General features: G+C 38.4%; 1 protein-coding gene across 1 annotated transcript in view; it reads left to right on the top strand.

Moving 5' to 3' along the window:
* CBLB (Cbl proto-oncogene B) overlaps positions 1–12,820 on the top strand; it is a 134,132-nt gene that overhangs the window by 51,162 nt on the left and 70,150 nt on the right. The window contains exons 3-4 of the mRNA XM_075194907.1: positions 1,387–1,533; positions 2,800–2,956. Coding sequence (XP_075051008.1) covers positions 1,387–1,533; positions 2,800–2,956 — 304 coding nt within the window. The remainder of the gene's footprint in view (positions 1–1,386; positions 1,534–2,799; positions 2,957–12,820) is intronic.

Genomic DNA, 12,820 nt, shown 5'->3' with positions numbered 1-12,820 from the left:
CAATGTCAGGAAGTGGTATATGCATATCGTCAAAACTTGTAGAAAAAAAAAAACAAAAAAAAAAAAACCTTGAGTATGTTGTGCTTTTGTTTTAATACACCTTTATACAAAGTCACCCAGAAACGCATGTTAAATATTAGTATTTGTGGGGTTTTCCTCTTTATTTCTTTGCCTGGTTTTGAGTTGGTTTGTGCAGATTTCAATATACCTTGTTGAATGCCAAGGGCTAAATTAACTGTGTACATAAAACAACTATTATCTTTGAGACAATGAAAGCAGACTGTTGCATAAATGTTACATATCCTGACCATTGCGAAGTCCAACACCATTATGAAGGTTTGTGTTCCTTTTGGCTCACTATATGCTAGCCCTATGAGCTGACCTTCTCAGATTTCAGTTTGGATAACTGTAAAATATATTCTGCTTTTACATTTTTCTAAACTGTGCCTGATCTTTGTTTGAAGGGTGTGCAAAGATACAAGGGCATGACAAGATCCACAGTCCTCCACACAAAACACACACAGGGGGAAGCGAGATCTTGTAGGAGCCTATTTCCAGATATTAGGATACTTAAAACATCACGGTTTTTTTTGTTTTTGTTTTTTTTCATCACACCTCTATGGGGGAAATTAAATTAACCGTGATGTTCCTCAGAACATCGCAGTTGCAAATTTTTATCGTTAGTGCAGTAAAATCTCCACTCATTTTTCCTTGCACTTCTATAAGGTGCGAGGAAAAATCAGTTGAGATTTCTGTAAATATCTCACAGAATTGCGGCTAATTGAATTCCCCCCTATGAGGTTAAAAAAAATTAAGGCTGGAAAACTCAGTGTACTTTTACTGTTGTGTTCTTAACAGCTAGCCCCAGGCGCGGGCTGTCACAGTTCAGCCCGGGGGGCGCACAGGCGGCCGCATTGCTTGTTTTGTGATGCGGCCGCAGGTAATATTAAAGCAAAAACATGCGTCCATGGAGGGGGGGGGGGTGGCTTCCTGAACAAGGGTCAGACTGAGCGGCCCGGATGACCGATGCCGCCCTGGCTCAGCCGGCCCCTGGCTAGCCCTATAAGCTCATATTTTCACAGTTTCTACGTGAGAGTTAAGGAGATTTCAGCACAATTCTTTTCCAGAAAATATGGGAGCAGCTTCATTTTATTTTTCAATGTTACTTGAAATTGTATATGACAAAGCTGCAGTAATTTTGCTCTGGGGTGTAGGCAGCCTGCTTAGAATGACAGAAGTCATATATTGTGAAAGGAGACCGTAGCCCACTTAGAGCTGATGAAGTTAGAAAGAAAATAGTGTTGAGCAATGTAGTGTAACTAGAAGTGTGCGTTTTGATAAGGCTTATGTTTGGAATTTTATTGTATTTTTTTTTTTTCCTTCCAGGAGAAATCTTACAAAGCTGTCCTTAATATTTAGCCATATGTTGGCAGAAATTAAGGCAATCTTTCCCAATGGGCAGTTTCAGGGGGATACCTTCCGTATCACAAAAGCAGATGCTGCAGAGTTCTGGAGAAAGTTTTTTGGAGAAAAGTAAGTGTTTTAAATGTGACTGCAGAAACTTTGCAAAATGTTTTCATTGTAATAGAATATTTTTTTGTTTTTGAAAATGTGAAACTAAAATGGATTTATTGTGAGACCCACTGATCTTTTGATGACATATGCAAGTAATTGTACCTGCCAACATGTAGAGAAAAGTAGTTCCAACAGTCTGACGTCAGTGGATTTTAAACAGTTATTGTGGTGGTTCTTTAAAGGATTATGAGGCTTCCTGTTTATCAAGCAAATGACAGTTACATCATTAGCTAGTAGTTGATAAAAGTAACCTAAGCACTTTGCCTTTAGTTGTTTGTGTGAGAAGCTTTGTCGTCATCATAACCCACACTTTATTGCATACAGAATATCAAATGTATCAATGGAACGTGTACTAAGCCACCAGAAAATAAGTTATATGACCTCAGAGCAAAGAGGAATAAAGTAATAATGTGAGGCTTGTAAGATACTGTGCTGTAAATCCGTTCCCCAATGTATCTATTGTACTGTAATGTGTTCAGTACGTGTTGGTTTACAATAGACTTAACCAGAGTTGGATCAGAATTTTGATGTGCAAGCGTTGTTCTTGGTAGCTCATCATTTTATTTTTATTTTTTAAATTAATGAAATTGGTGAATTATTTGTGGTATTAATACACATAATTACTTGTATGTATTAATTTAGTGCCAACACTGTATATTTTGTTTATGTAAAAATATGAAGTTTTTCTGAAAAACCGATTATAGGATTACTAACAAGGTTAAAGTCCACAGTCTGCCAGTATCACATAAATGGTTGTACTAGATTCAGAAAGGAAAAGAAACTTGAAAAAACAAACTTGTAACTAATACCTCATAACGTGAAGAATCACAGATCAGTCCAAACAGTCTGGCCCACTAGAAGAAATATTATTTATTTTACACAGGGCTGTAAATACAATATGCAGTCTTTCACATAAGTCCCCTGCACTAGTCAGTCTAAATTCCGTACCACCAGCACACACACGTATCTACGTGCACAACCAACACTAGAGTCAATTTTGACAGCCAGTTAACCTACCAGTATGTTTTAGGAGCACCTTCGGGAAACCCACGCAAATATAAGCGCTCTAACCCATGATCCCAGCGCTGCATTATAAGACAGCAATGTAGACCACTGTTTAAGTAAGACACATGGGTATAGTTATTCCTACACAGTAAACAATGTTATGTAAACAGTTATATAAAAAAAATTATTAACTTGCATTTTTTAATATTTCATTCACAGAACCATTGTGCCATGGAAAGTATTCAGACAGTGCCTTCATGAAGTTCATCAAATTACATCTGGCCTAGAAGCAATGGCGCTAAAGTCAACCATTGACTTGACTTGCAATGATTACATTTCTGTCTTTGAGTATGACATTTTTACTAGATTATTTCAGGTAGGTTGTGATTGCTGCTTGCATTTTCCCAGTTCATTTTTATGCACTATATTCAGTGAACTAAAAATGCTTCAGGGATTTTTCCCTTTGGACTGTCCAACAGTCTAAAAATTTCCCACAGACTCTGGGAAGATAAACAGGTGTAAATGGTAGTGCACTAAGGTGAATGAATACAGTGTGTTAGTGCATGATGTTACTCAAAGTACTTACAAATTAATGACGTATGTATAGCAACATCCATTGATTTGGGCCACTCCGGTCTCTAGAAATGTGCACCAGTAATCATTGTGTAAGATGTAGACGGCTGACAAATCAATATCTGTTGTTGCTGAATAATAGATTTAGAATATGGGATTTAAACCTTTGATTTGGGCTTTGCCAGCAGTCTCCATCTTGACATGTCAAGATTCAAATGTTTTCAGGGCCCCTGGCAAGTACTCTAAGTTTTGGTTGTAGAAATTCTCCCGCACCCACACAAGATTGAATCCCATTTACATTCAGTCACTGACACAAGAGAACTATGTTTCTGTTCTTAAATTCCACCTTTAATATTTTTGCAGTTCTAACAAAGAAATGCAATACTCTCACTGTACACCCCAAGGCATATACATTTCACACACCCCACTCACACAGTAAACTTTAGTTATAATGACAATAACACCATTCAATTTGGCCTCTTTCATCGGTGCACATAGAACTGTTGGCTTAGGAATAAAATGATATATCCATATAAATCAAATAACAAAGGTGTAAGGATATATGGAAGGTCCAGTAAAACCGTCACGACTTGACTATTCTTTTCCTGAAAGTATTTGATTTGTACATTTTAAATATTATTTTATCTCTTAATGATCCTCTGTACTATATGTTTGTATAGTTACAAAATGTGTCAATACTTACTGTAACAGTCTCTTGAGAACATCCCTACTAACTAAATAGCCAACTGTAGCTGGGGTGACAGGTTGACCCTTAGGCAGGGTTCTTTAAATGAGTAAAGTAAATGTTCTAGATACCTACTCTTCTCTATGAGCCCTAATGCTGACTGGTTGTGCTATTTGCACCAAACAGGCTACATCCAATTTAAACCGTGTCACCAGGGCCGGTGCTAGGGTTCTCAGCGCCCTAGGCAAAATTTCAAAATACCGCCCCCCCCCCCCCCACCCACCCCAAGACACGCCAAATACCCACTTCCCAGACCCTCACACACTTCACTTTTGGTAAAAAAAGATAAAAAAATAAGCCTTACCTCCTACAGCGGTCTGGCTGCCGTGATGTTTCATAGTGAACATTGTCCAGACTCCACTGCTGTCCAGGGGCAATCACAGGATTTCTAGAGGGGAAGTATCCAAGTATTAGATATGGGAACAAAAACATGTGAGAATGAGCCATCACATTCTGCTCCCCCTGCAGCACATTGCCCCCCACCCCACTGCTTGCCAAATGTGCTCTCTCCCCCCCCCCCCCCCCCCCCCGCAGCACCATGCCCTCTGTCCCCGCCCCTGCAGCACCATGTCCTCTGTCCCCCGCCCCTGCAGCACCATGTCTTCTGTCCCCCCCCTGCAGCACCATGTCCTCTGTCCCCCCCCTGCAGCACCATGTCTTCTGTCCCCCCCCCCCTGCAGCACCATGTCTTCTGTCCCCCCCCCCCTGCAGCACCATGTCCTCTGTCCCCCCCCTGCAGCACCATGTCCTCTGTCCCCCCCCTGCAGCACCATGTCTTCTGTCCCCCCCCCCCCTGCAGCACCATGTCTTCTGTCCCCCCCCCCCCTGCAGCACCATGTCTTCTGTCCCCCCCCCTGCAGCACCATGTCCTCTGTCCCCCCCCCCCTGCAGCACCATGTCCTCTGTCCCCCCCCCCCCCCCCTGCAGCACCATGATTTTATTGGCACGTCATGCTCTATATTTGACTTGCAGCAAGTTAATAATAGAGCATGAGGTGCCAATAAAATAATTATTTTATCCACCATAGTGTTTAAATCAAAGATAGAGCATGAAGTGCAAAATAAGTCATTTTTCCACCGCATATTTTGCAAATCAAATATAGAGTATGACGTGGAAAATAGTTATTTTTATACCATTGAAAAAATATTATTTTCCACCGCATGCTCTATATTTAATTTTCAAGCTATGTGGGAGAAAAATTAATATTATTTGCAACTTCATGCTCTAGCTTTGATTTAAAAACTATGGTGGATAAAATAATTATTTTATTGGCACGTCATGCTCTATTATTGACTTTAAGCAAGTCAAATATAGAGCATGAGGTGCAATAAAATAATTATTTTATCCACCATAGTTTTTAAATTAAATATAGACCATAAAGTGTGACATAATAATAAAAAATCCCACCCCCAACATTTTTTGGGCCTCCACACTTCCCCTTTGGGTACCCCATTTTTTATAAAATGAAATTAATAATACAAAAAAAAATAAAAGATAAAGATACTTACTGTTTTGGATGCTGAAGGCTGTTCAGATGCAGGGAGGCTCTTCTGTAATGGCTGCCCACCGCTCCTCAGCTTCTTTACACCAGAGGAGAGGGGTGGAGCAGCCGTGGCATGCTGGGAAAGGAGGGGGGCGCTGGGTAGCAAACTTTATTCACACTGTCTGTCACTGACAGACAGTGTGATATACTACACAGGCGCCGCGGAAGAGTGACCCAGTGTCACCTGATCACTGATGTCAGTGATCAGGTGTGTGACAGACAGCGGGAGCGACGCGCCGGGCGGACATTGAAGAAACGGCGGCGGCACCCCGCCGCTGCTGTACCACCTCTCCCACTTCTCACCGCTGACTAGATTTTCAAATCTAGTCAGCGGCAGCGGCGCCCTGCAGGTCCCGGCACCCTAGGCAACTGCCTAAGGTTGCCTAATGGGAGCGCCGGGCCTGCGTGTCACTCTCTTGCTGTTTGTAAAGAATTATAGGAGCAGACTTACCTGTCTCTGCAGCTTTTCATGGTCCTTTCAGTCTTCTCTATTAAGGTTAATTTTTTTTCCTTAGAGTTAGCTCTCCTATATCCAGTCTCATATCTCTTCACTTCTTCAGGCTTCCTGTCAGAATAGCTCCTCTAACAGTGAACTGTCTTTCTTAACTTCCCCCTCTGGCACTTCTCACCCAACTCATGTTGCTGGCAACTATACATAATTCTAAATGTATTACAAGGTTGATCAGTAATCCAAGCCACTATATCCAGGGTTTCACATCATACACTAACTCACAGTGTATTGTCTTACAGAAAGCATATTCTAGTACTCTTCTATTTTATTCCAGAATTTTGCTGGAATTAATTGTCTCGGTCTTTTGGCAGCAGGCTGGCAGTTTTTTATGACCGACTAGTTTCCCTGCAAGTTTGCTTGTGTTGGACTAATCAACATACATGTACACTTACTATCCTTTGTTTATATAGCGCCAACTTTTTAAGCAATGTTGTCTAATTACAAAACTCTATTCAGTCATATTAAATCCTGTCCTAATGTAGTTTATCTTTTTTTTTTTTTTTTTTTCCTACAACATGATACTCATTTAGTCAGATATCTGCCATGCTAATTGTTATACCAACTTTCCAGTCTTGGTTGGTTGCAAAGCACAATGAAAATTCTCAATGTTAGCAGATTTTTAGTTTGTATAAGTGGAGCAAAAGTAATCATCTTTGTGCTTTATTGCTCAATTAGGAACATGGACAGCACCAACTATTTAATCAAATTGGCCTACTATAGAGTCTGAGACAGAAATTTAAGAGGAGGTGGTGGCGATGGGATAACTCTTGTCTTGGCTGCCCATGACTAGTTTGCAACAGTACCTTCCAATCATGTGCTTTTTACATCTGAGGTCCAAAGACTTGAACTAATTTAGTCAGTGGGTTTATACCAAAGCAGAGTTAATTGGCATAAGCAAGTATCGTATATTATAAAATACACCTATAATATTTGGTCTCTACTTATCTAGCCTGAATATCTAACAAAAAGTCCAAACAAGCCAAAATTCTTTGGGTTTCTGATGAACCCAATGTGGACAACACTCCACTGCCTTTTGAGTGAAGGAAGTACTGCATCCTATATGAAACCCGCTAGAGGCCACCATGCTTTGAACATTAATATTATGTTTCATTCAATGTCCTATAAAATCTGTAATACATTTTTGTAATTGACTTAGATGCTGCAAAGTCAGTGTTAAAGCTGCACTCTGACTAGAGGGAAAAAATGGTTTACCAGCTGCTTTCCTCACCAGAGCCATGGGGACTGTCCTATCATCATAATCCGCTATTTATATAGCGCCACTAATTCTGCAGTGCTGTACAGAGAGCTCATTCACATCAGTCTCTGCCCAAATGGAGCTAGCAGTCTAAATTCCTTTATCATATACACACACACACCGAACATGAGAGACTATGGTCAATTTAAAAGCAGCCCATTAACCTACTGGTATGTCTTTAAAGCGTGGGAGAAAACCAGAGCATCCAGAGGAAACCCCAACAAACACGGAGAGAACATACAAACTACACACAGATGAGGCCGTGGTTGGGAATCTAACTCTGCATTCTTTTCCTGCATGAAATTGAGTAAAACACCTACTAAAACAAATATTTACAAATACATTTCTGTGCATTCAAAATACTCTGGTATATGTGAAACTATAAATGTTAAACAGGAAAGTGTCTGTATTAGTATTATGAGCAATATTTATTGCTGTGCCTTTCAGTAAAATGTTCCATGGGTAACCATGCTGAGGAGGAGGTGTAACAATCAGATTCAATCTGTATTTTTTCATAGAACAGGTTACAAAGGGAAAAAAAATATCTGACTGATACAAGTTACAGCATGTTTCCTTCGTTTTATATATTCCCCCCTTCCTGTTTAAAGAGCAAGTAAATGATGGAATATATCTATATGTCGAAGGCTGTCTATTATTGAGCTAGATAATATAGACGAAATAGCTGGAGTATTCATGCAAACTTGATATTCCCCATGTTTTTTTCAGCATTTTTATATCTCCTGATTTATTTGTGCTTTTCAGTCCTTTGCTGCAGGTTGCCAGGTGTTTCTGTAGCAAAGCAGACCATAATTGACATTAGGTATAGAATGAGTGTGTGTCTTGTGCATGGTCAGTAATGTCACAGTAGCTAAAATAACTGCATTCTCTGCTTTGTAACCTGTACTAGATTCCATTAGAACACATCTGCCATAAAGATGTGATGCAAATATAATGGTCTGTAGTTGAGTGTGATGGTAATAACATTTTAATAGCACTATGGTGGCATGTCTGGTAAACTTTGACCTATGTATTTTACATTTCTATGGTTCATATCCTAGTTTTGCAATTTTATGGTTTAATTTAAGTGTACATTAGGAAATGTCCCTCATGCATGTACAAGCCACGGCATTTTGTGAACTAGGTGCAGCAAAAAAATGGCCAATCTATCATCTTGGCCACTTTTATAGTTTGGTGTTCTTAGGGCTAAATAAACAATAATTTGAAACATACTCTATATCTGCACAAGGCATTGATATGACCTTTAAAATGTGAATCCTTTATTTTGCCCTGATTTGTTTCATCCTTTACACAGTCACAATAGAGGCGTTTCTAAGATATCTCTCACTATATGTCTTCTAATATAGGTTTGTAAATCCATGTTACACTGGATTTTTCCTGTTTTTTCCTGAAGTTTGTTAGTGATATATTTTCTCCTGTTAGCATCTGCAAGTTCCTAGTGACTGCAGGTATGCTAGTTATTTTGTAATTTTCTGAAGAATATCTCTTGATTATATCTGCCTAAAGAAATGCTCACATTTCTGTAGAAGGGCCCGTTGAGACACAAGTCTTTTCACGTCATGTTTCAGATTAAAATAGACACAAGATAAGTTTTTAGAAACGACTGCAGATACAAGGGTATCCCATTGTGCTTGCACTGTTTTCTGGTGAACAATTTACACTCCTGCTCATGTGAACAGCAGACATGCTGGCAATGTGGTCAATGATCCCTGTGTCTGCAGTACTTTTGTGAATGGTTTGTTTACTTAGTGTGTGTTACCATATGGAACACAACTTGAGAAGATGTTTGTAAAGTGCTTGCCTGAACTAGGTTCCCTTCAGGGTGGATAAAATGATAGGAGAACCAGCATAAGTTTCACTGGGTACAGCACTTGTTTCTTTTCTGTTTGTTTAGATACAGCTTTAAAGGCATATCTATCCATTTTGTATAGAAATAATCTTGAAAAAAAAGTATTTGAAAGTACACAACTTAGAAAATATAATTATAATTATTTTAAATGCTTTTGATTGGAACATTAAAACAAATGTTAATTGTCCTGTTGCATTATATTACTCTACCTAATGTAGGTTTTGTGTTTTTATTTACCTTTTTTGTATAAACTTCAGAGTTTTTGTGCATTTATTTTAAAATCTATATTATAATGCCACTTGTGCTGAAATATTTCTTGTTCTAAAATCACCTCATCCATTTCAATGCCAGTATATTATTTTGCTACCCTTCTATGCTCTGTACTCTCGGAATGCGGTGCTTGCTACATACACATTCCATCGGAATATAAACCCTCTGGCCACATGGTTGTATAATCTACATCAGACTGACTCACAAATAATTGTGAATTTATAAACCAGCAAATTTATAAACCAGTCTATTTTTGAGAGACTGCTTTCAATCCACTCACCATATGGTCATCTGTGACTGTAAAATCATTGCATCCTGAGAGATTCTGCCAGCTTCTTACTGAATGCATGAGCTATAAATACCCTAACATCTGTTATAGTGGCCAATTAAATAATAGTATTTAGCTGTTTCCACTTAAGCTGTGAAAGAGGCACACTGGCAAAAGTATTCTTTTTTTTTTTTTTTTTCCCCGATAGTCGGTGACCGATCCTACTACTGTGTCTACTCCCAAATTTGCCTTCACTAGACTAACTGAGAAGACACTACATGTTAATGGACAAAATTTGCGATGAGTCTTTAATAGACCCCATTAGATATGAACATCTCTTGTTGCCGCTAGTTAGAGTGATAAGAGATGTTGTAAGAGAGCAATTTATGAATTAACTGAAGCCTTGACAGCTGTTCCGTTAAGCAGCTGTCCCGGCGAACAGTAACAAGTAATATCTAGACTCTGATCGCAGCAGAAAAAGAGCGTATTTCCGGGTTCTGTCCCAGCTTGTTAAGTTGGATACGAACTCAGTTTCCATAGAGGATATGGTGACACTGGTGCTGAGATAGTTTAGTGAACGCTTTAGATATCTGTGATATCTCTGGCATTACACTGTTGTTAAACAGCCCCAATACTAAAAATTGCCTAAAAACTATAATTTTCTTTCCCCAAAATGATTGGATTCCAATACAGCAACATCGTATCAAAGTCGCAAACATTTATTGAAACAGACTTTTAACAGAGTGAACTTATGGAGTTCTTCCATTTAATGCATGAGTTCTATTTACTTTAATACTTTTAATAGTATTAGAAAAACCATTCTACTGAAATCTGTTTTGATTATCTAAGAATAAAACTGAACCTGTTGCATATCTAATTTCTCCCTGCAAAACTGATTGCCATGTTGCTGGATTCAACATCATGATTCCAATAGATAGACACCCTTGCACCAAAATATCCCATCTTTTAATTTAAATCTCTTTACAGGCTGTCTTTCGGGATCTTTTATTCACTGCAGATATTTGGTGCACACTGCTTCCCTATCTCCTAAAATAACTAATATGTTTGTGTTTGAAAGACTACTGATGTGTCTGTGCAAACCTATAGTTGCAAGTTAAATAAAAATGTCTGTTTTAGTTAAATTAAGCACTACATTATCATTGGCAAAATTGTAAAGCAGTATGCTCCCATATATGTGTCATTTAAGACTGATTTGTATTCAAATAGCTAGTAGCATTACATGATATTATCTACTGGGTGCTTACTAGGTCCAACTGCTTTAAAAGTGGTTCAAATTTAACCTACAGATGTCTTTTAAAACTGTTACCACCAAGTAAAAAATTTGACTAAAGTGCCCCTCACTCTAGCTCAAGTCCTCGGGGGGCAAAACTGTGGGTAAGAGTGGAGCAGGTGGAACAATAACAAGCCATAATAAAGAGATTGTGTTTGGTTCTCTTGCTCAGTCTCCACCCCACCGCCTTTTAAATTTAGTGAACATAATTGAGACCTGGGGAAAAACAGCTGCATGTAGCAGCCTTCTGAGCTCTAGCTAGGGGGCGGTCCACCATAGTAAAATCTCTTACACAGGTAGTAGTGCAGCTTTAAAAGGCAATATTTTCTCACAAGCAGATTGCAATAGGAAGACCTTATGCCATTTTGGTAGATATTGGATACACTCTTTCCTTCTGCCTTGTGCAGAATATTTCACTAGTCTCAAAGACCAAATCCTAAAGCCAACTGGATGAAAACATACTTTGCACCTACCTTTTATATATCAGAACTGTCCCAACTATCAGCACTTTTATATTACTGTTTCCCTAAAAAACAATTGATGGGTTTAGTTTAGGGCTCCCAGTTGTCTGGTTTTCCTTATTTTTGTTCACCAAAAATTTGTAACATGCAAATTAACAGATGAGGATTGGGTTATAGAACTGTTACCCACTATTTTAGCATGTCAAATACAGTGTATTTTTTTGTCTTTTTTAATTTCAGAATAATGGGAGCCCAAGTTTAATTGTATATTTTTATTTTATGTAAATGTCCACTAAATAAGGGGACAGCACTATTCTGTGGGGTTCTAGTGTAGCAACTATATCCTGGTAGAATGCAAACACCCATTATTTTCACCTTGATATCCATTAGGTAATTTTACACAGGTCCAGTATGATTGTTAATTTAGCCTCCTGGTAGGAAAAAAAAATCCTTCTTAGCACCGAAGATGGGAATTCCCTGGATAGAAAACATCCAAAATATATATCTATAGGATAACGTTCCTTGTAAGAAAGGCATCCAATTGTTTTTTAATTTGTATTAATGAACCACCTTTTATGTAATAAGAAATCCACAGCTGAACCACTCTTACTATAAACCCATTTCTATGCTTACAAAGAAACCTTATTTATTTATTTAATTCATAACTGATGATCCCTTGTCCTTTTGCCCATGTTATGAAAATTTAGTAAGACAAATCTTTTACATTGATTGTGGGTTTATTTATACTTATTAGGTCACCTCTAATGTGCCTTTTTCTAGCACAAAATAAATCTAGTTTATTTAATCTCTCTAGAATTTAACCCATCCATTCCTCCTATAAATAAGGCTGCCAGTCTCTAAGAACGACATGAAAGAACTTGAGGATTTAGAGTGAGGTGCCCAAAGCAAGATGTAGTCTAATTAGTGACTTGTATTGTAGTATTACAATGTATGCATAATGTGCATTTATCCGCCTATTCCACATCCAGGGATCCAAGACTTTGCTACTGCTACCTGAAATACTCCCAATTGTACTCCAGTTTTAATGTGCACATAGCATAGCTCTTAACACAGCCAAGGTGCATAACCTTACATATATTTCCATTAAACTTCATCTTCCAATTCAAATTCCAATTTGCCATTTTGGTTACATAGTCCTGTAGCAAATTACTATTTTGCTTAGTGTTAATAACTCTGACTTTTTAGGCCATGTACAATCTTAATAAGCTAATTGAAATGGTAGGGCAGACAAACACTGGTTCATGTGGTACACTGCTAAAAACTTTTTGCCCTGTCTTTGATCCACTTAATGATACAGGTTTTTCTTTTATACTTCAACCAGTTCTCTACCCATGTTCATGCCTTTCCCTCTAGCCACATATAAGAAAGTGGTCTATAAATTACTAAAAATCGATGCCTTTAGCATATATGGGTGGAAGACATCTGGGCTATTAAT

The sequence above is a fragment of the Mixophyes fleayi genome, chromosome 2, assembly GCF_038048845.1.
Source record: "Mixophyes fleayi isolate aMixFle1 chromosome 2, aMixFle1.hap1, whole genome shotgun sequence".
NCBI lineage: Eukaryota > Metazoa > Chordata > Amphibia > Anura > Limnodynastidae > Mixophyes > Mixophyes fleayi.
The sequence above is the reverse complement of the archived record's forward strand: the minus strand, read 5'-3'. Positions and strand labels throughout refer to the sequence as shown.